The 23,167-nt window shown below is 32.0% G+C and overlaps 1 protein-coding gene across 18 annotated transcripts in view; it reads left to right on the top strand.

The window, feature by feature from the left end:
- msn (serine/threonine-protein kinase msn) overlaps positions 1 to 23,167 on the top strand; it is a 179,161-nt gene that overhangs the window by 135,121 nt on the left and 20,873 nt on the right. For 15 of the 18 annotated variants that reach the window (XM_076372753.1, XM_076372749.1, XM_076372752.1 and 12 more), the window contains 2 exons: positions 2,761 to 2,913; positions 19,769 to 19,982. In XM_076372753.1, the coding sequence (XP_076228868.1) occupies positions 2,761 to 2,913; positions 19,769 to 19,982 (367 nt within the window). Of the gene's footprint in view, positions 1 to 2,760; positions 2,914 to 19,768; positions 19,983 to 20,826; positions 21,047 to 23,167 lie in introns of those variants that run through there. The other 3 variants (XM_076372758.1, XM_076372755.1, XM_076372751.1) reach the window with 3 other exon arrangements.

The following is a 23,167-nucleotide window of genomic DNA, read 5'->3' as shown; positions in this document are numbered from 1 at the left end:
TGTTAATGATATTTATAGTTGCTGCAATTATAATGATCTATCTTCTTTACGGTCTATAAATATATAAACGGAAAAGGTTCGTCGATCTCAGAGACAAGAAACGAATGAAAGACCACACACAAAGTAGACACAGCACAGCTGATATTTCACATGCCAAGGAATTAGAGCATAGAACACTTCGGAAGTATTCTTAAGTTTTTATTTGGATTTTACTCTCACTCATTATTGCATTATAAATTATTATATCTATAACTATTGTATCCCGATTTTCTTTATGATTTTCTGTTGGATGGTCGATGAAACATTTTACATAGTTCCGAAATTGTATGGTGCATAAGAAATTAATGTATAACATGAATCATCTAAGATGTGAAAATCTGAAAATTTCCCGATTATTTGTGACTTAAAAAGGATGGTCTTGGTAATCTTCATTATCACAGCATTAAATTAAATTGAATTATGTGTAATAATTCATCATTAAATTACTACCAGTGAAGTTATTGTTATAAATGTTAGCACGATTTCGAAAGGTACATTGCATAAAAATTGTGTTTGTTTTATTACTGGAGACCTTTTCAACATTTGAATGTTAATTTCGATTTTTCTAAATAGATTATTGCATAACACTTCTTGATTGCAAACTCAATAATTTTCATATGATTCGTGTCATTTATATCTCGGAAATATGCCTCATATAATGTCAGAATGAGCCATGTATGTGGTTAATTACTACAATAATCCACTCCTACTTATATCACAGAGTTTTTCAATAAAACAAATACGTTCTTAACTACTAAATCTAAAACTAATCCCAAAAATTGTATTATTTATCTGAAATTATATCTTTCCAAATCTTACTACAGAATTTCACATTCTACTTAAAAAGTAGTTGACTTTCGAAACACCGAAGCGATCTCAGCTATAAAAAAAGTTTATATATTTGTTAATGTCTCCTTCAAAAATATGTAAGTTTAATATACAATAACGCACGGTACTACAAGGTTAAATTTAGAAGACGGATCTCCCCTTTTTCCCGTCACTTATTCAGTGCCTCGAGTTTAACGAAGTCTCATCTCAGTTGGTAAGGATAGAGAATAAATACAATATAAAGAAATGACGTAAAGAATGTTTAAGGTAATTATACAGGTCAGAGAGAGTACCTCATCGATTTCAGTAATTTTCGGGTATTTTGCGAGGAACGTCGTTTCAAGTAACTTTTGAGTTTGTAACGTTATATTTAAGAATATACATTCGAGTAGATGATATTTTGCTTTCTTCCAGAATTTCTTTGAATAACATATCTCATTAACCCATTTGCGTCATACGGAAAAGTGAAGAATTGGTCTTTATCACCAAAAATACTTTTTATTGCATCAAAATAGAAATGACTCAAAACGTATAGAAAATTGAAAACAGAGTCGCGTAAACAAAGAATTCATATTTTTATTTAACGCAATAAAGTTCACGTAGAAACACCCGCGCGCGGATAATAATTTGACAAATATGAAAGTACTTGAAATGGCCAATACGTATAGCCACATGACAATTATTACACTGATAAAATGTATATTTTCGTTTTTGTTTTCTTTTGTGACATACAAACTGCACAACGTTTGTAAGTTTCCTTCGATGAACTTGTTTCAATGAATATTGGAAAATGTTGACCAGTAAATCTTTATGATAATGATGGACATGTAACTGTTCGTATTCTTGTTCGTGTGCGCTCTGGTTATAATCCCTAAAAGGTGGCGTGCATATATGCGCTTCGGTGATACAAACCAGGAAAAATTCGCGCATATACGCACTAATAATGCAAATGGGTTAAGAATGATCTGTTTATTTAATCCCAAGAAGCGACACGTTTTATTGAATGGTAATCTTATCGAAGGTGCCGTTCATTGATCTCGTTACTTACAGTTTATGGAAATGAATTTCTTGTTTTTCTGTGACTGGGTGCAGAAAAGGGGTAAGGTCCCTTTACCACCCATGCTTTTATTTCATAATCGCTAAAAATCAGTTTCTCATAAATATTTCGAAAACTAAAAGAGTTCGACATTATTGTAGAAGGAAATTGGAAAAATGGTTATTCAAAAAAGGAAGTGACAATTAAAGAAGGAAGAAATGACAATTAAAACCGAATATTTTTATCATTGCTTCAATTAAATATAAAGTACAACACGTGACGAAACATTTTTATTCTACAGTGTCAACTTAGTTTTTATTTACAGAATCTTTTCATGGCTAATCATATAATCATATCACTAGTACTATTTCCAAATTCGTTAGCAGTGTGTATATCTAGTTTTCTTCTTTTGATAAATACTCCCCTCCTTCACTCTTAAAAATTGACCTTAAGGTTCATTCGATCATTCCTTTCTATTCATAAAGTCAACTTCTCGTATGAGTCATAAATTAGCAACTCACATTATATTCAATTGCGCGTGCAATAGTTGCTTTCAGGAAAAATGACCTGCCACGATAAAAGAGTTTCATACACGATCAATGACTAATAAGTAAGCGAACAGAGTAAATACTTGTATGGGCATTCAGTTGATTTATCTGTCGTTCTCCCTACATTTCGACCGTGTCAACTAATGTAACGTTAGAAATACTAACAAATAGATTCGAATGAATAAGAATTTACTTTACTAGAGAGTTCAGGTCTTTATCCATTGACAGATCTTACTATCTTTCCGGTTAGAATATCGTTTACAACTGTATTTTAACAACTGTTTTAATTACCGGATAATTCCTTTACAGAATCGGGAAGGTGGCGACCGGCCGAGAGGCGGTGGAGGTGGGAGTGATTTTCAGAGATCGGATTCATCCCCTGGTTCGAGGCCCAGCTCCGTCCTTCCGGATCTACTCACGTCGTCACCGAGTCAACGGCAGGACAAGTCCACCAGTGAGGAGGTTAGATATATATCATTACTTTTCACTTCTTTCTCGTGCGTAGATGCGGTAGCACATACTTGCATAACTTTAGATTCGTTTCGCACACCCGATGTTACGTGGGTCATTGCTGATTATTGATCCACGTTGTTCAACTTACGGCATTAGCATTCTAATTACGATTTTTCATTTCCCGCTGATGTATTTCGAAAGGAATGAATTCGATGAAAATTTCATTTTAGATTCATTGAAAGTATTATTATTACAAATCTAGTTGTTTACATTAGTAGTGTCCAAGGCTAAATGTTTATGGGGTTTCTCTTCATAAACACTACCAATACTTAACCTATGTATATTTTATCATTGCTATATACCTCATATCCGCAATGCAATTAAGAGCAATTCAGCTGATAGGTGAAAATTATCTTGCTCGTTACTTCTGTCTTGTAATTATGTTTATAAACATTGACAGTGATATATGCTGTACACAATCCTCCCTAATCTTTTATTTTGTACTTTAAAATACAATGATACCTCTACTTAAGTAGTTCTTCTTATACACAATCGTATTTTATGCAATCCGAAGGTATACACATCTTTTCGGTATTCCCAATTTATACTCATACACCATATAAGAAAGATGTTGCTTTTTCATTTATACATTTACACTTCTTTCGAAATGTTGTCACCTATTTAATGTAAATATTCGTGACAATCAAGGCGTATCATCTAATTGTCATCGGATATACTTGCTGTTGTGTTACTTGCTGCACTGCAGCTAGGATTCAGACTCTCAGGTCCTATTAATATTGTATTATGTCATTATCACTGTTTGTAAACATTTACAGGAGTAATATTAACTGATAATTAACAAGTACATATACGCATAAACAACATTTCATGCAGAATATTTTATCTAAATCTGCTGCATTTAATTATTTTCTTATATATTAAGATGCAGAACAATGTTTCTGGAGAAATATAAATATGTTATCGTATTTCTGGAGGAAAATTAAGCTGCAAGAGTGAAAGTTATCTTAATACCATATCTTGTGAGATTTTGCTACTAGTAATGTTTTTACTTAATAGAATAACATATTTCTTTGTTTACAATTAAAAGGGTAAAATCAGAATGTATCAAACGGTATATCATGATATGAATTTCAAAAGATTTTCAAATCTTTTTGCTGAGAAATCGTATAAGTAAATGAACTGTATTTCACTGGATTTCGTGATCCGACATGAATCGAACGTTCTCTGTGAAATTTAAGTGAATGGTAATTAATCGACCTTTTGAATGGTAAACAGAAAAAAAGTTATCCAATTTAGAAAAAGAACAGACATTACTGTTAATAAAATTTTAGAAGATATAATCTTAAGGCGACACTCAGTTTCATGGCAATTACGTCCCTGAAGTACAATAACATACTCTTGAAACATTTCTTTTGTATTTTGATGTACAATAAAATAATTAAGTATTCTGAAATTGTAATCAAAGAAAACTATTTTGGTTCAGGATACATTTGTGATTACAATTGACGGAGTAGCCTGTAGATATATAGCAAGTGAGACCAATAGATTACACAATTGTGTTAATTTGAATATTAAAAAATGCCGAGCCACTTATACCGCTATCATCACCCGCCATGTCTCACGTAACACCGAACGTTTTAAGTGAAAACGTTGAAGATCACGGTCTTCAACGACATACAGTATTCTCTCCTTATAATCACGCTTTATCATGCTCGTAGTATGGTAATGCTCGCTTAAATTCCACAATTTCGGGTCTCAGCATTGGAATTTAATCGAGAAGAAAAAAACAGGGGGAAGTTCCTGTTTATTTCTAGGAATTGACTCGAGTGCAGCCTGACAAAGCCAGAAAATCAATATAGCAAGCGGAAGTGGGATAGACGCAGACCGTTAAGCATCGAGGATCGAGAGACGTGACTTTAAAGCGATATTACATGCGTCAAATATAAACGTGTAATGAAGAAAATTTCAATTGCAATCATTTTAATCTTATCTTCGCAAATATACTGCCAGTGAATTTCTGAGATTCTTGTAATTAAAAGGAGTCTAAACACGATAGAAATCAGACTAATTTTACCGATTTAATGGAATTAATGAAATTAAAAGTTCATTTGCCTCAAACCGATAAAATTAGACCGATGTGTACGTTTCATCGGTAATACGATTGAGAAGATAAGGTTAAAATTATTACCATTGAAATGTTCTTCATTGCATGTTTATACTTGACGCCTGCAGAATCTCTTTAACCTCTGTCGGTCTCTCTTTCCCTTATTGCATTCATTTTCTGTTCATTTTCTGTCTACTGGAATCACGTCACACTCAGCTTGAGACAGTGAGCAGTGGGGGAAGAGTAGGGATGGTACAGTGGAATTAAGCCGAGCAGATTTCTGTGGAATTTAAGCGTGCATCACTGTATGGTATTATTCATTGCTGCCTATTATCACACTGCCTACAATCACACTGCCTATGTTGAACGATGCGGTTATACGGAGAGAATACGTATTTTAATTTAAATGGCGTGAACGCCCACCTTCTTCTGCAATGTATCTCTTTCTTTCCCTTTTCTCTTTTTCTCATGGCACTCAATATATTATATATGTGTTTTTATCAAGACACGGATCTTCTGAATATCATTTTCTATACTCGGTTATTATTGGCTACGCTTATCGATTTGAACCCTTCAAAGTGTCCATATTCATAGAACTTTTGTATCACAGAATTAATTATTTTACGCAGAGTAGGCAGGGCAATAGGTATCGTCGGATAGAAGGCAATTCTAGATGTAGTGATGAACAAACCATGTACACACTGTCGTCGTCTAAAGCTTATCTCTCGCGAATATCGAGTTTGAAAATTACTTTAAGAAGAGTGCATTTGAATATCGTTATGCACGTGTTTCCTTAATTATTCTTCGCTTCTCGGTATTTAATATTTCTATCGCTTAATATTTACGTAAATATTTCTAATTATTAACGTTTATATGGACTAGACAACAAGGTGATCGAAAAACAGATAGCATTACAATATAACCATATTTAGAAACATTAAAGGAAAGTTTATATGAAAATATATTTTCTACATTTTTTATTTATTTATATGTACGAGAATTGCTTTCCGTCAAATCGTACCAAAGGTAACAGACGAACATGTGTACAAGATGTTTTTAAAGGTCATTTCACAACCATCAGCGATCACGACGATTCTACCTCTTTAATTTGATGAGAAAACATGTAAGGAAGTAGTGGCAAAATTCATCCTGACCTTGAAGAAAAGGGTTAAAATTTGTTAAATTTTATTGCTGCATCGTATTCTACACACTGTGGAGATAAATAGTTTGACAAGAACCATAGGTTAGAAATAATTTGTTTGCTTGCAAATCGCTTTTAAAGTTCGCATTAGAGAGTAATTACACACGATATTCAATATCTGTTTTCGTTACACAATGAATTACCGAATTTAACATAGAACTTCGTTCTTTAGGATAATGTGAATGAAATTATTTATTGATTGAGTTATTCATTCAGATCCGTGGAGAAAATTTGTTACATTTTGTCATCTTTCACCGTAGGAAAACGCAATTATTGCATTTGTTACCGCAGCTAATCGAAATACGTGTATCAGGAAAGGAAGCCTGAATATAGAGATTCTTTATTCTCCAACGCGAACTTCGACAGCAGTTTCCGATCAAACGAATCATTGTTTCTTTCAAATTTACCTCCGGCAGATTTACTTAGACGGCGAGTAGACTATAATAGAGCGATAAAGAATTTTAACTCTTTCAGTTTTCAAAGTAAAAGAAAATTTTGCGAATCCTTCCTTATATCCATCTTCGTTAAGTTGAAGATGTAGAATTCACATATGGTAGCCAAGACGAAACATTTCTGTCCACCCTGTATAGGGTAATTTATCTGTTTGTATTAGCTAGGTACAAGTTGAATAATCGCGAAAAATAACGGATAGGGAAACCCATTAGGAGAAATATTGCAATATGATTAGGCTGCTTTCACACTACGATTCCTGAATCTCGATTCACGTCGCCCGATACGTACTGCGCTATGCACTTCACGTATCGTAGAACGGGCGGTGCTATCGCTAAACACGCCTGAAAACTAAAGTATTTTCGCGATTAGTACCGGCTCCGATCTGCAAGATAGTGTAATGCCTGGCAAGCCCCAAACCTCGACGGTCGAGCAGTTGTAATATGATACATTGTTCAGTGGTGGTAGATATCGGTGATACAATATGTAAATTTTTCTTGTAAATTTCTTTTTGTAAATGAAACAAAACCAAACGTGACATACTTTAAGTCACAATTTACTAGAAGAAAATAGATTATTGTAATTTATTAAATAAGTAAACATGATCCAAAATATATAGTGTTTGGCCTCGTTTTAATCAGAAACAACTTACAATTCAATCGGGAAATGTTTCAATTAGTAAAAACAAAAAATAAAACGGTATAGCATTGCATTAATATTGCCCTTATTCATCTGTTTGTTTTGATCGTTCCGAAGATTGGATATGTCACTCTTTCATTCACGCTGTCCTTCTCTACAGAGGACAAACACAGGAGCTTGATTCGGATCTTATTTCGACTTCGAATCAATACAACTGCTCGATTACTGTCCGGTTGCAGTCCCGATTTTCAGGCACTGATCGCGAAAATACTGTATAGAATTTCTTTTCAACCGGACCGGCAGTACCATAGTAACAGCAGTAGAATTTCGAAAAGTCATGGATTCTTTTCTAGGAATGTGTGGTTTGTGATAGGTAAAACTGTCTCAAGAGCTCGATGCGACCCAAGGCTCGAAAATCTTTTCGGATACAAGGTACGGGACACTGGAACTGAAAAGATTTTCGAGCCTCGGGTTGTGTCGAGCTCGAGATCGGTCGAGCTTTTGGGATTGTTTTATCCATCATAAACTCACACACTCCTAAAAAAGAACCCGTCACTTTACAAAATTCTACTACTACTACTACTACCACCACCACCACTGCGATACTACCGCATGTGGTTCGCTTGGAAAGAAATACTACAGCTTGTCTGTACAGACAAACTCTACAGAGTGTCTAGCGGTAAATAGCATCCCCCGCTGTACCATGCGTGACGTGCGTGGCGCTTCAGGAATCGATTCAGGAATCATAGTGTAAAAGCGGCCTTAGAGTCCACGGTTCGATGAACGAAGCCAATAAATACGTGCGTAGATATGTATCGTGTATGTTACTGTGTTTACCCGCGAACTTGAACAGATTTCTGTGAAACATTTTTTAATCGATATGTTTTGCAAATTATTGACAATAACTGTGAGAAATCAAACTTCTAAGAGACGCAGTGATGCGTTAACTTTTTCAAGTTAAAGGGTTTACACATAGAACGTTTCTTTCTTTGTGTTAAGTACATTGTGAATGCTTTGCTTATAGTTTTCTACGTCTGACAACTTACTAAAGCGAATATAGTATTTTGTTTATAGAATTTGTAATGATTTTAGTACAGACAGCCCGAACAGTATATACGTATACGTAGACACGTAGTGTCCTACCAATTTCGAGAGAATTTAATAGTTTTCCAACTGTTTTCGAAATTTTCATAAATGTGTATCATTCACAAACATTAGCAAGCAGTTTTCTTAACGTGCAATGGAATACTGTGAAAATAATATCATGTTTAGGTTTCAAGAGCCCAAGATCAACGAATATAATCATAATTTCGTGGAATGAAAGGATGACTAAAAATTGTATGCATTTTTGGTCATTTTTTAATCTTCGATTTTCAAATTGAATTTTGAGCCAAGAGATACCTATTAAACCTTGAAGTAGGTTCAGAGATTCGGGAGCAAGTTTAAATTCATTAATGAATTTAACGTCAGTCGATATGATACGTTGATGTATGGATTTTATATCAGTCCGATGCAAATATTTAAAAAAATGTTGCCCTAAGTTTTAGTGACTGTTAACAATGAATTTCAACTGAGACTTTTAAAATTCCCCAAGTTTCATTCAATATGATAATATTATGCGCATGGTATACAGAGTGATTCTCGCAATTGGGACGCAGTATATCTCTTTTTATAAATGGAACGATGCACTTACAAAATACAAATGCATTTTTTTAATGGAATCATATTTGTTTCTTTTCGCTGTATGTCGCTTGATTACAATAAATCTACGTAGAGAAGTATTAGGGTACAGTGTTAAAGAAACCAACGTTCTATGAGATATCTTGAATGGTTTCTAAAGTTTATTACAGAAGGTGTTTAAATGTCCCGCCTTTGTGCTCCAAGTGCTTCACATATAGAAGGGAAAAAGAATAAAATGAACGAAACCTTAGATTGTCGAGAGTTTTTAGGTGACGGAAAGTATTGTGAGCGAAATGAACTAACTTAGAAATACAGTTTAATTGTAAAACAAAAATATAAACCCGTAACTCAACTTGTCGCCAAAACGTTGCAGTCACAACTGTTCGCGCTAGAAGACCAGATCAATTTATCAATTCATCCAGATTGTAAAGGATGTATTCTTATCACCTGAACTGCTTGGTTTATTATGCGGCTCGGGGTAGTAGAAACGGTAAACAACACGCGCATCTTAGTGTAACTCGAGAAATCTCGGACCTTTCCTTGATCCTCGATATCTCGCGTCAGCGTCTTGCAATGTTTGTTCACGTTTTCACATGGTCAAAGGATCTGCACTCTCTGTACAGTTATCTTTCATACCTGGACACTCTTTTTGTTTATTTATGTTTCCCACAATACAATTCCACTGATTATTGCTTGTGTCGGCTCAGTGTAGTGCAATTCTTTCTTTTAAATCGTCTTCTGAAATAAATGTTGATTAATTACTTTAATTACTTACGTATCTTTTATCTAAAGATGATTCCATTGGTTTTCTCATATACGGAATATTCTTATGACGAATAGGGAATAATCTCGGCCATTTCTTGCCAGCCATAATGGATTCAATAAACTTATTTGGTAATTTATTTTAGTCTCCTAACATAGAGGGTATCACAAAACTGTTGCGCACAAATGATAAGGCGTATATAACTCACAAAACTGAGTAAAAAAAACCAGTGAATATGGGTCAGAAACTCAGTAGTTTCGGAGATAAAAATAGGTTTAGTTTAAAAAAAAATGTATGTGGACCGAATCAAGGACACCGCATTATCTCGAAAAGTATCACTGATACGAACAAATGTGTCAAACAAAAGTTATAAGCTATGGAATACTACATGCCACAACGGGAGGTATTTGACCGTAAGGTGATCTCGAAACGTCTTGCAGAAGTCACGTCAGAATTCCTAAATAGAACCCCATATTTTCTTATTCGATATTTTTGAAGCCAATATATAGATGTTTCCAAACCAAAGACATGAACTTTTTCGTGTTACTCGTTGTCAAGATATCAACATCCAAAGTTGTCGGTTATACGTAGGAGAGTAAAGTGCTGATATTGATGCGTGATATTGATCAATCACCGTATGATTATATTAACGAATGATACCTTAGTATCGAAAATGCAAGTGAACATACATGAGAAACTGTCCTATCAGACCTACGCTTCTTCCAAGTGGCAAGTCGCCGACAACGCAGTTGTAATAGACACGTCCTATCGGTGGGGATTGATTCCATAACCTTCGAGAATACCGATATCCAAAATCCAAAATCCGCGGATAGTAGTGCTTCTTATTATATCTCGAGAACAGTTACAGATACAAAAAATAAAAATATCTATCTTAATGATATGAAAATCTGCAGACGTACATTCTTTATAAGTATAACGATCTGCGTATAACTTAAAAAGTTGTAATAGCAGTTTTCTTTTAAATGGCGTTGTATTTTTTCCTTGTTAGAACGTTAATTTCTCAATGTTGTACCTGAACACTGAACACTTTTTCCACAGAATGCTGCAGTCAATCTATCTACAGCAAAAAACATATGCATATTTTATATGTGCATCTTTCCATTTACAAATAGTAAATAAGTCTGCAAAAAATTGATATTCTCGTACTATTCAACTTTTTCCTCGATAACTTTTTTTGTATCTCTTAGCATCCTTGAGATATAACCTGTTTCAGTTGTGAGAATCACTCTGTATGTATATACTCGTATATTTCATTTCCTATATATGTATATAATTTCTCTTTATTATATACACAGGATGAAAAGAAATGTTTTGTCTCGTCTGTCGCAGATAAATGCAACACGAAATGTACCTCCACGATGAGTAGAATACGATGGACCAATACAAAATTTAACCCTATCTTTCAAAGTCGAAGGATATTCTGCGCCAGCTTCCATACATGAATCTCCGTTAAATCGAAGGTGTAGAATTCACCTGTGAGAGTCAAGTCAAAGCATTTATTCCCATACTGTATAAATAGAAGTTACAATATACAGGGTGTCTTCGAATAAGTGGGATATATTTTAGGAGTGGTTTCAGTGCATCAGAACAATAAAAAAAGTGCAGATAAACATGTACACAGTTTGACCTTGCTTCCGAGATATATAGAAGAGAGATATAGTATTTAAAATTTTGCCAACCCGTCCCTACTTACCTTCAATAAGAAGTGTTCAAATTGACCTTCTAGTTTATATTGGTACAATCATAAAAACATCTTGCTTCGAGTGTACTACACTGGGCAAGCCCAAGGATTAGATGCATGTTTGCCATTTCTTCAGTCGAATAATTTCCCTTTACACGCGAAGTATCGCAATAGTCGAACACGTAATGAATGCTTGTGATTTCTCGAGAGCACACGGCGTACTAATTGTCAGCATACCGTTCATATATCATAATTATATAAGGTACCGAGTTCTACGTGAATAGTTCGATGGAATTAGGTCAACCATCTCCGTTTATAGTAGGACTGTAGTTTGATAGTTTGTCGAAACTTTAATTCGCTATATCTCGGAAACGGTAACCAGAAAAAAGCAAGCAGGAAAAAATTGCGCTTAAGAAATGCCCACAATGTAAAATACGCACAGTGCACAGTCTGTACATACAATAAATGCGGAATGTTTATTGAATTCTTGCAGAAAAATCAATTTTACAATTCATATATGTACACTGTGCGTTTTTCGATATGTGTGCTTTTCTCATGTAACCCTCGGAAACAATGGCAAATGGGTCATGTATTTATCTGAACTTCTTTTTATTGTTTTTATACGCTGAAGCCATCTCCAAAGTATTTCTCACTTATTCTGGGACACCCTGTATAATAATGCATTTTAACATATTATAACAACAGCATATTTTAACCCCATTGAAATCGGTGAGTGGCACCCTTTTCTGTATACTTCCCGGAGTTACAATTTACAATAAAGTTCTTATGCGTCATAATATTTAGCTATTATCGAATGAAAAAATTTGTTCAAAATTTTGATTTCTACTTATCTCGACTGATACGATATACGCAGGCATCTGCGTTGGTCGGTTTTATTTTCATGCTTTTTATTGTTTTATCAAGAGTCTTGTATCAACTACGCCTAGCCTGACGCAAACCGTGCAAAGCCTCCTTCAAGTGAAAAACCCTGTTACCTGCTCTTATATCATTGAGCATGTTGATAGCTTCTGTTTGAATAGTGTGATATCTTGCTCAATATAGAATATTTAAAGAAGTCAATGGTGGATTGTGGAGAATATCCTTGTGCTACACTTGGTGGTTTTCTTCTTTGCAAGGATCTGTCGAGGCCGTATTTGTTTTTTCGAATGAATCTGTTTCCAATATTTAACTTAGGAGAAAGGTATACAAAATTAAGTACGTCGAACAAAACGGATCCCATTGTTTTTTATAAGATAAAGCTGAAATATGCGGTTGAAATTTCCCATCATATTCGGGTGGTCCTCGTGACATTGTGAAATGAGTCCCAGATCAGATGCGATTATAGCGTTTTTTGCAGACGAAGATAAAAGTTTCAAGTTGACAAACTTCGGCACTTCTTTGTTTTTTTAGATCTTGACGTTGAAAAGTCCATTCAGAAAAATACTGTTTATATTCTATCATATAATGAAATAGAAATATTTAATGCTTAGTGAATCAACTCATTTTTGGTCGAAACCGGGTACACTTGGCTATGGGGCAGAATCGAATCCTTAGTTTTGCTTCACAGTACAACGGCAGAGGAAGATAATATTTTTTAACTTATGGGAACAAAAATGGCGATTTTTGCGTATCTAGTGATTAAAATGAATATTATATATAGTTATATATAGTTAAGTATAATAAACTTGTTTATAAATATAGTAAAAGTTTCTAAACCGTTAATATAAATCCTATAGATTAAACTTAATTAAAGTAATTTCACATCTGTTGAAATCGATGAAACCAACTTTTTTAATTATTTTTTAACTAATGCAAACCAAAATTTTATAATTACATTACATTTTATACGCTTCTTAAAGGGTACCCGGTTTTACCCACCCATATAGGACAAAACGGGATTTTTCAAACCTCCGATATTCAAATCGTCTGTTCTTCCGAACAAAATAATTTTATCCAAAAATAATCGTCAACTTCTTATTTTTTAAAGTCCAACGAAGAGATTTAGCCTTATCCGAGGTTTCTTCCGCTATCCACTACTTTGATACAAATAGAAATACATTATGGCCCCGGTCCTGCTCCACTTCCCTTACACGTCGATCGATTGGCAACATTCCATATATCGTTTTGTATGATGAGTCGTATTTCTTCGGCTGTTGCCTGCTTCCATTCGTCTTTTCCTGTTCTCTACATTGCGTGGTGTCTGATAGGAATCTCGGCTATGTATGCCACTTCCGCGTTTTCTTCCTACAATAATTCACTCTCGACAAGTTCAATGGTACTTTAGGCATTCTAATTTTGATTTTCGTTGATTCTAACACTAAAACTGCCAGGCGGGTCAAAATGACCCATTCCTAATTTCTTCTATTTGCAATGATTAAAAAGATAATAGATGTCTCTCTGAGAAATTATTCAAGAAATCGATTTAGGAATACGAAAACTGAATTGTAAATCAATTGAAGTCTCGATAGAGAAACTGTTGGAGTTTCTATAGAGAAATTTTGAAAAGCCAGTTTAACTGCTCGGTAGTTTAGTGTTAATTGGGGGAACTTTCGACGTCTTATTCTGCAGCTTGTCCGTAAAGTACGGAGTGGTGCTTATGCCTTCCGCATGAGCGTTTCTGAGTTTCATCTGAAATAGTGTTATTCTTTTTGCATCTTGAAGTTTCTTTAAGTTTCTTGAGAAGTAGTGTTATTCTCCTACGCTTGTTCATGTTCGTGTCATATAACTCGATCACGTATTGAAATGTTTCGAAGGTCGACGGCAGACAATATAATAATAAAATTGAAAGCAATCAATCAAGTAAATAAAGGAAAATAACAGAAACAAACAATTGCGAATAACTGCTTATGTTATAAACTATTGGTCTCTATATATTACGAGTAAATTGCACTGGTCAACACGACTTTTGTTACAGAAGGTTTAATGGGTGATCTTAATAGTATTTCTCATTTTGAATTCGAATATGTAATCCGCTTGTCTCCATCACCCACAATTTTTGAGAAAATCAATTTTGAAGAAAGACACCTCCTCTTGAATCTGTGAACAATGCTGAAAGGCAAAATGCCACCCGAAACCCACCGATCTTGTGGATATTTTTAAATTTTTCTTAAAAAGTAAGCGTCTAGGAGAAAATCTTGCGAAATCCATTGAAAAAACTTCTGTAGCACATTTCGTTTTCAATTGAGAGTGAAAAATAATTCCGCGATACATAAGGTATTTACCGTCAGTGATGCACAACGTGAACGCGCGTCTTTTCTTCTAGTCGGTTCATACGCGTTCACTTATATCAGGGGTAGCCAACCTTTTGCATATCATACGCCAATTTTTCTCACAGACGAGTTTAGATGCGTCATACAACTCAAGCACCTCTTCGACCTTACATTCACGGTTGAGGTAGAAAAATAGGGGATAGGGGTAGGATCTGTTTCGCTTAGGGGAGGAAAAGGAAAAACCCAATCTTGTAGTTAAATTAATTAATTAACGCGAGTTCAAAAGACACACGTTTGTTGAAGCTTAGAAAGAATAAGTAGGCGCATGAATGCAATGCGCCACGGTTTGACCACCCCTGATTTATATGATTATGGCCGTTATTTTTTATTTATATTTAAAGTTACTTCGCACAATTCTTCTGAATTTGCTAAAAATCTTTTAATCGTCGATTAAATTGATTTATCAAAAATGGTGATGGAGTTGCGTTAAAAATGACTTGTTCATTACATATGGACGACATAAACAGTACGCTTTGTACTGTTGTTAATATTTACTACATTTTTTTATGCTCTACTACAAAATACTTGAATTAACGTACCTACGCCATCATTGTATCATCTATAAAAATGAATTCTTTAACAAAAAGATCGGGCGTGCTCATAGATCTCCATATCAGCACAGTTCCTCTCTATTTTAAGTGATTTTACAGTATTACCTAAGTACTTACGTTTACTTCACATGTTTTCTTTATCCAACAGATTGAAAAATATTTAATTTATTCTTATCAGAGAGAAGGAAATTACTGGAAAATTTTGAATTCTCATGTAAATACATTTTTCCGAACTGTAATCTTTCTTTTTGGTTTTTCCTCGTATCACTCTTAAATTATTGTATAGTCGGCACTTTTAAGAACTCTCCCGATTATTATAGGATACAATTCTACGTTATATTTACTTTCTCCTTTTGTCGCTACTCATATAGAGTTAGTTTTGGTATTTTTTTTACAATCTTAAAATTTGTTTGCTTTGCCAGTTTGTCTCCATATGATTTTTGATTTCGCAAGATACAAGTTTCTTCCTATTGACAACACTGTAACTTTCTTTTTAACTAGTTAACCGTGTTATGTAAATCGAATTTTAAGTAAATTAAATCAAATTTTGCGATATCTTTGGTACCACAAATCTACAAATCATGTGAATATTTCTATGAATATCTTATAAAAACATAACCTGACGTGTCACACGAAATAGTTATCATCATTATTCATTCTAATTGGAATTGTATTGTTTATAAGTACTGTTAGGAAATGACTTGACATCGAGCGGAATAGTACAGAGGCAAGAGGGGCTCTTCGCTGTGTTTTGTTTGTGCTATTGACGAATAGCAAATTAACATCGGAAATGAGATGAGAATAGGATAAAAACTGGCCAATCAGATCCATATTCCTCTGCCTAACCATCAAGTGATACATCACTTTTACCAGCAAGTTGCTAAGGGGTACATTTTTTGGACATTAGAATTGAGATAATTTTAATACCCATATAAACTGAAACCTGAATTCGAAAAGATGACGATGTCAACGGAGGCATTTTAAATGACATTTTTGGGTGAGCTTTTCTGTGTATGGCTTGTTAGCCCTTTATCGTCGAGGTGCCTCTGGGAGAGCGCTTCGAGAGGGAAAACTTCACAGAATTGTTTTTACGTAACTTTATTTAACAAAAACTCAGTAAAAAATCAGTCGAAGAGTCGTGTTTGTAAGTCTTAATTATTTTTGAAGACTGACTGCCCTTACAGCTGTTCCTCAGTATTTGAAGGATTTAGCTTAACCAGTTAACTGCGTTCGACGAGTATACACGTTATCTTAATACGCAAAATGATACTAATTTCTTTAACAATGAATTATTTATTTTTTTAGATGAGTAAATAATTCTTCTGTGTTTTGTTTTAGTTTATCGTTAGAATAAATTACAGGCGCATTTGCCTTGCTGCGGAATTTAGTTTGAAAAATCTCTTATTGTGCGTGCAATAAAGTCAATCAATGAAGTATATACTCGTCAAACCCAGTGCAAATATACCTATAATATATTTTAACGAAGAACTACAGCAAAACGAAGAAGAATTATATGTGTATCTGAAAAAGTAACTAATTCGTCGTTGAAAAGATTAGTATCATTTCAAGTATTAAAATGACGTGTGTACTTGTCAAACCCAGTTAACTGGTTAAAGGAGTGAGGAAAGAGAGTTTGGAAAAACTGGGGATGCAGCAATCTGTAGGTTTAGCGCTGCTAGTACTCTGTGGCCCGACGCTTTGAGCCCTGTAATCCGTTATCTCAGGCTCCCATTGCTGCAGCCCGTGACTCTTGGAAGAGACGGATATTTTTACCGGATGCATAAATTAGTTAGTCTTAAAAGGGGTGTAGTGTAATGGTAGAGGAAAAACCGAAGGTCTGGAATGAAACATCGAAGGGACTAACTCTGGTCAATCCCTGAGCGAATTGAGAAAGAAGCGCACAAAGACACTTGTGTATATACTTACTGCGACACTCCGACGATAGCACATCAGACGACCACGCCGGAGACAGTTGTGTCTCACGTTTTTATTCAAAATGGCAATCCCCCCACCACTCACTAACGCGAGTCACAAGTAACTTCGACATTATCTTTGAAAGGTCAATATACAAACGAATTACGAAATCAGTTACAAAAAATGTACATTTTCGGCAATGGTAGACGTCTTAATGAAAAAATCTATTTAAGAGTCTTTTGTTATTTAAATCAGTTAAATGAGTTTTGATGATAAGACTAACCATTTTACAAAGAATCACAGTACATATACAATTATTTATTATCGTGTACAATAACAATATACAAGATGCAGTAGACTTAAAATTAGAATATACAAGTTCTTATTAGTGACTAAAAACAGATATTTATAACAAAAACAGATATAATCTGATAAAAAAAATTCCATGCGGGTGTACAATTTAAGGAAACATCTTAAAAATAGTCTCGGACAATATATCTAATGGTATTGAGGATAAATGGTCTTGTAATAACATGGTTAACGTGAACAAATTTTCATTCCCTTTTTCTTATCTTATTTTTATATAAAGATTCATCTCAGTTTTGGTTGAATATAATGAACTGTCACACTGTATCCTGCATATAAAATAATTTAACTATATTTAATTAAGTTTAAATTAAGGCAAAGAATAGTAATACTTGTTCCACAGGCAAAGTTAAATCCCGTCCCCCTGTTCGTAATTTTAATAGAAATTGTATTTTAATTATCGGTATGATATTTCGTGTGATTAGAAAAATTTCATTTGTTTTCTATGCATTCGAATACAATATGTTCTTCCTTTTCCTTTTCTTCTGCTTTTCCTTTTCCTTTTCCTTTTCTTTTTCCTTTTCCTTTTTCTTTTTCTACTTTTTCTTCTTTTTTCCTATTTTTATTTTCGTTTTTCCTTCATCTTATAAAAATTCTGGTATGTCCACTTCGAAATAATAAAAAAGGTAGGAAGTCTTTCATATTATGGAAATTCACACCCTCACCGGCACCGATGTTCGCTGGTTGACATTGTTATTCCAGTTAAGATGTAAATCACTTGATATACGATTTCTCCCAGCGAATTTTCACAGGAAAGTCGTGTATCAAGACAAGGTAATCGTTGAGACCGTGGATTAACCTAAGTAAATAATTGAACTACTCGATATATACGGAAACTTAGTTTAATGTAAGTAATTAAGTGAAAACTAATTCATATGTTAATAAGCAAACAGTCGGTTTTCATCGAAAAACACTATAAACTGTCAATTGATTATCAATCTTTCGAGTATTGCACTCGTCTATATGTTGCGAGAATCCGCGCAAGCGGTCACATTGCGCTTGTCAGCGTGACTAATTCAGGATTCTGTTGTGTGTTGTGGGACACGTGGGAGCTCTAATCCGAAGGGCAGGGCCCTATCTACTGACCATCCCAATCCCAATACTAATTACAATGTAAGTATTCATTTATCCATTTATATTTCAGTGTCGCTTTTGTCTCCTTTTATCAGAATGTTCCTGACATGTGCAGACGAAAGAAATAAAGAAACACAATAAACTTCCCCTCTTTTCTCTCTTAACTTTTCATCTATTCGTCAACTACCATCGCGAGGAATGTCGATTTTTTGAATGCTACTATTTCGGTTTTCCTCTCTTTTGGTTTTTGGACTCTTTTATTTGGTCTCACACAGTGAACGAACTTCCTAGCACGATCAAGATTATATACTATCAGATTATACTAGGTATGCTATGTAAACTTTATTTTGTCTTGTAATTTTCTTACTGGTTAGCGAATGTACAAGAAGGAGAAAGTCGACAAGATTTCATGAGAAATCCGTTATCATTTGAAATTAATACAGTGATACTAGAGATACCGATGTGTAATCTACTATCTTCCCCTAAAGTTAATGCTCATCACCAATCAAGTAAATAAAATATTTCTAATTACTTTCAGGCATTCTGTCATACGAATGTCTCTGACAATAGGCGTGACACGTCGAATAAACCGTATGGAACACCACTAATAATGGTTGTATCGTTGACTCATTAGAAAAGTATCGAATTATTCATCGGTAGATCTGACGTTGGGAAAATACTCATGATTGTCGATTTTTGTAAGATTCTCTCAGATTCTCAGATTTCTATTCTTAATGAAAGAATACTTGTGCTTTGGCTTGTGTGACTCCGTTGTTTCTTGCATTCAGTTTGTTTAATTCTGTATCAAAGTTTTCTGTTTATTGTAATATTTGTTTGTGTTTAATACATAAGATATGCGTATAATTTTCTGGTCTCTCTGTTCTGTTCTGTTCTGTTCTGTTCTGTTCTACTTTATATTTTCTCGTGTCGATTGTTTCGCGTCTTGTACTGCATGTTATTTCGTACATTTTTTGTTCTATCTAATATTCGCCTCGAGCCATCACTACTATCTATCGGTTATCGTACTCTATTTCATATTGTCGGTTACAGTAACATACACACCATTCTCGATAGCTTAATTTCCGTTACGAGACACTTCTATTTGAGACTGAGAGTAATTTTTGTTGCAGTATCGGCAAGCGGTTAAATCACCACCTCCGTTTGCGCTCCAACAGAAGCAAAGATCATTCCTGACATTTGGATTCGGTGCTGGACCGGCCAGGAGGGAATCTCACGTAAACGTTAACGTGACACCAACCAGCCATGACCTTGCATCTGATACACCTGAAATTCGCAAATATAAGAAACGCTTCAACAGTGAAATACTGTGTGCTGCGCTGTGGGGTAAGTACATTGTGAACATCTCCAACGTATCGTATCAGTCCTTTGAGGTCATTTCACTTTTGACCCATTCGAGACTAATTATACACCCAGTGTGTAAGGATATAGGTGTATAAATATGTCCGAACAGTAGTACGAAAAATCTCGATAATGTTAATCCCCTGGGATTCGTCTTTTAAAATAACACTAGTTTCTAATCGGTTAATAGCATGTTCGAATTACAACATATCTGAAGATAGTGTCTTCCATAACGAATCAAATTGAGTTGAATCGAATTGAGTCAAATTGAATTGTTTCATTTTCAATTTATTAATCGAGTAGGATGGTCGTAAATAATCAATTTCAAGTTATGACTTAGAAAGCATCGACCAAAGAAATTATTATAAAAAATATTGGTAGCATACATGTGTTTTAATAAAAGTATTAGTAAGTATTTACTTTCAGAGCAGCACATCGATAACCTTGATCTTCATACGTGTTGTTAACACTTTAACATTGCATATAGCTGTGAATTAACCCGTTCGCGAACTTGGACGCGGTATCTCGTGGTTCGAAACACTAATTTTTCTATCATTATTGTTGTTTGTTTTCAATTATTTCACATACTTGTTTCATACAAGTGTTAACAAAATAAAACGTCAAACATATACGATTTAGAAGGCCGACATAAGTACAATACATAAAAGCTACTGACAAGGAAAGGTATCGAACTCGGAAATCCAATAAATCATGAAACTTTGTGTGTTATATGTTTATATATTTATTTATTGTCGCATCAACCTCACGTTGGTTATTAGCGACGTACAAAGGGAGTTTACAATTTGCTTTATAGTTTGGCGTATTTCAGGTATTTTAGTAGATCTTCGATCGGTTTGTGTTTTTTTAAGTTGCCTTCGATGATGGGGTTAATATTGAATTATTGTCTGCTGGCAGTGTATCTTCTGCAGTGAACGATGGTGTGCCTCAAAGTCAGGCAGGTTTTGTATAATTCGCAAGTTGGCGGTTCTTCTTTGTCGAGTAGGTACTGATGTGTGGATTTTGAGTGGCCTATTGTGATTCTTGATATTACATTACATTATATTATATTATATTATATTATATTATATTATATTATATTATATTATATTATATTATATTATATTATATTATATTATATTATATTATATTATATTATATTATATTATATTATATTATATTATATTATATTATATTATATTATATTATATTATATTATATTATATTATATTATATTATATTATATTATATTATATTATATTATATTATATTATATTATATTATATTATATTATATTATATTATATTATATTATATTATATTATATTATATTATATTATATTATATTATATTATATTATATTATATTATATTATATTATATTATATTATATTATATTATATTATATTATATTATATTATATTATATTATATTATATTATATTATATTATATTATATTATATTATATTATATTATATTATATTATATTATATTATATTATATTATATTATATTATATTATATTATATTATATTATATTATATTATATTATATTATATTATATTATATTATATTATATTATATTATATTATATTATATTATATTATATTATATTATATTATATTATATTATATTATATTATATTATATTATATTATATTATATTATATTATATTATATTATATTATATTATATTATATTATATTATATTATATTATATTATATTATATTATATTATATTATATTATATTATATTATATTATATTATATTATATTATATTATATTATATTATATTATATTATATTATATTATATTATATTATATTATATTATATTATATTATATTATATTATATTATATTATATTATATTATATTATATTATATTATATTATATTATATTATATTATATTATATTATATTATATTATATTATATTATATTATATTATATTATATTATATTATATTATATTATATTATATTATATTATATTATATTATATTATATTATATTATATTATATTATATTATATTATATTATATTATATTATATTATATTATATTATATTATATTATATTATATTATATTATATTATATTATATTATATTATATTATATTATATTATATTATATTATATTATATTATATTATATTATATTATATTATATTATATTATATTATATTATATTATATTATATTATATTATATTATATTATATTATATTATATTATATTATATTATATTATATTATATTATATTATATTATATTATATTATATTATATTATATTATATTATATTATATTATATTATATTATATTATATTATATTATATTATATTATATTATATTATATTATATTATATTATATTATATTATATTATATTATATTATATTATATTATATTATATTATATTATATTATATTATATTATATTATATTATATTATATTATATTATATTATATTATATTATATTATATTATATTATATTATATTATATTATATTATATTATATTATATTATATTATATTATATTATATTATATTATATTATATTATATTATATTATATTATATTATATTATATTATATTATATTATATTATATTATATTATATTATATTATATTATATTATATTATATTATATTATATTATATTATATTATATTATATTATAGTATAATATAATATAATATCACATAATATCATATATCAATCATATAATATAATATAATATATGATATTATATTACAGTTTGATCTCGTCTAGGTAGAGAGCGTGCGAGGGATTTCTTGAAGAAGTCGTCTTTAACTTTTATTAATTGTGGATTAAATTGTGAATTCCATGTTTTGTTCCAGTGTTTCTTTATTTTTTTGTTTTAGATTTAGATTTAGAATTATAGTTCCAAGTGGTAGATTGGGATAGTAGCTAATTGTAGTCGGTAGATTGTTGCTTCTTTAGCTGCCTCCTCGTTCCTTGCAATGCCAACCTGGGAAGAGTAAATGGTGTAGAGTGCTTGACACTCTTGGATAGTGGAGTCATTTTTCCACTGATTTTGGATTACTGAGATAGCATTTACAGAGTCGCAAAACATGACGAAGTTTTTATCTAGTTCTGAAGTTGTGAATTCGATGGCATGTTTTATTGCGTAGAGTTTACAAAAAGTAGTAGATGCTTTCTGGTGG

This window comes from Nomia melanderi, chromosome 12, assembly GCF_051020985.1.
Source record: "Nomia melanderi isolate GNS246 chromosome 12, iyNomMela1, whole genome shotgun sequence".
NCBI lineage: Eukaryota > Metazoa > Arthropoda > Insecta > Hymenoptera > Halictidae > Nomia > Nomia melanderi.
Note: the sequence above shows the minus strand (reverse complement) of the source record. Positions and strands in the feature narration are given on the sequence as shown.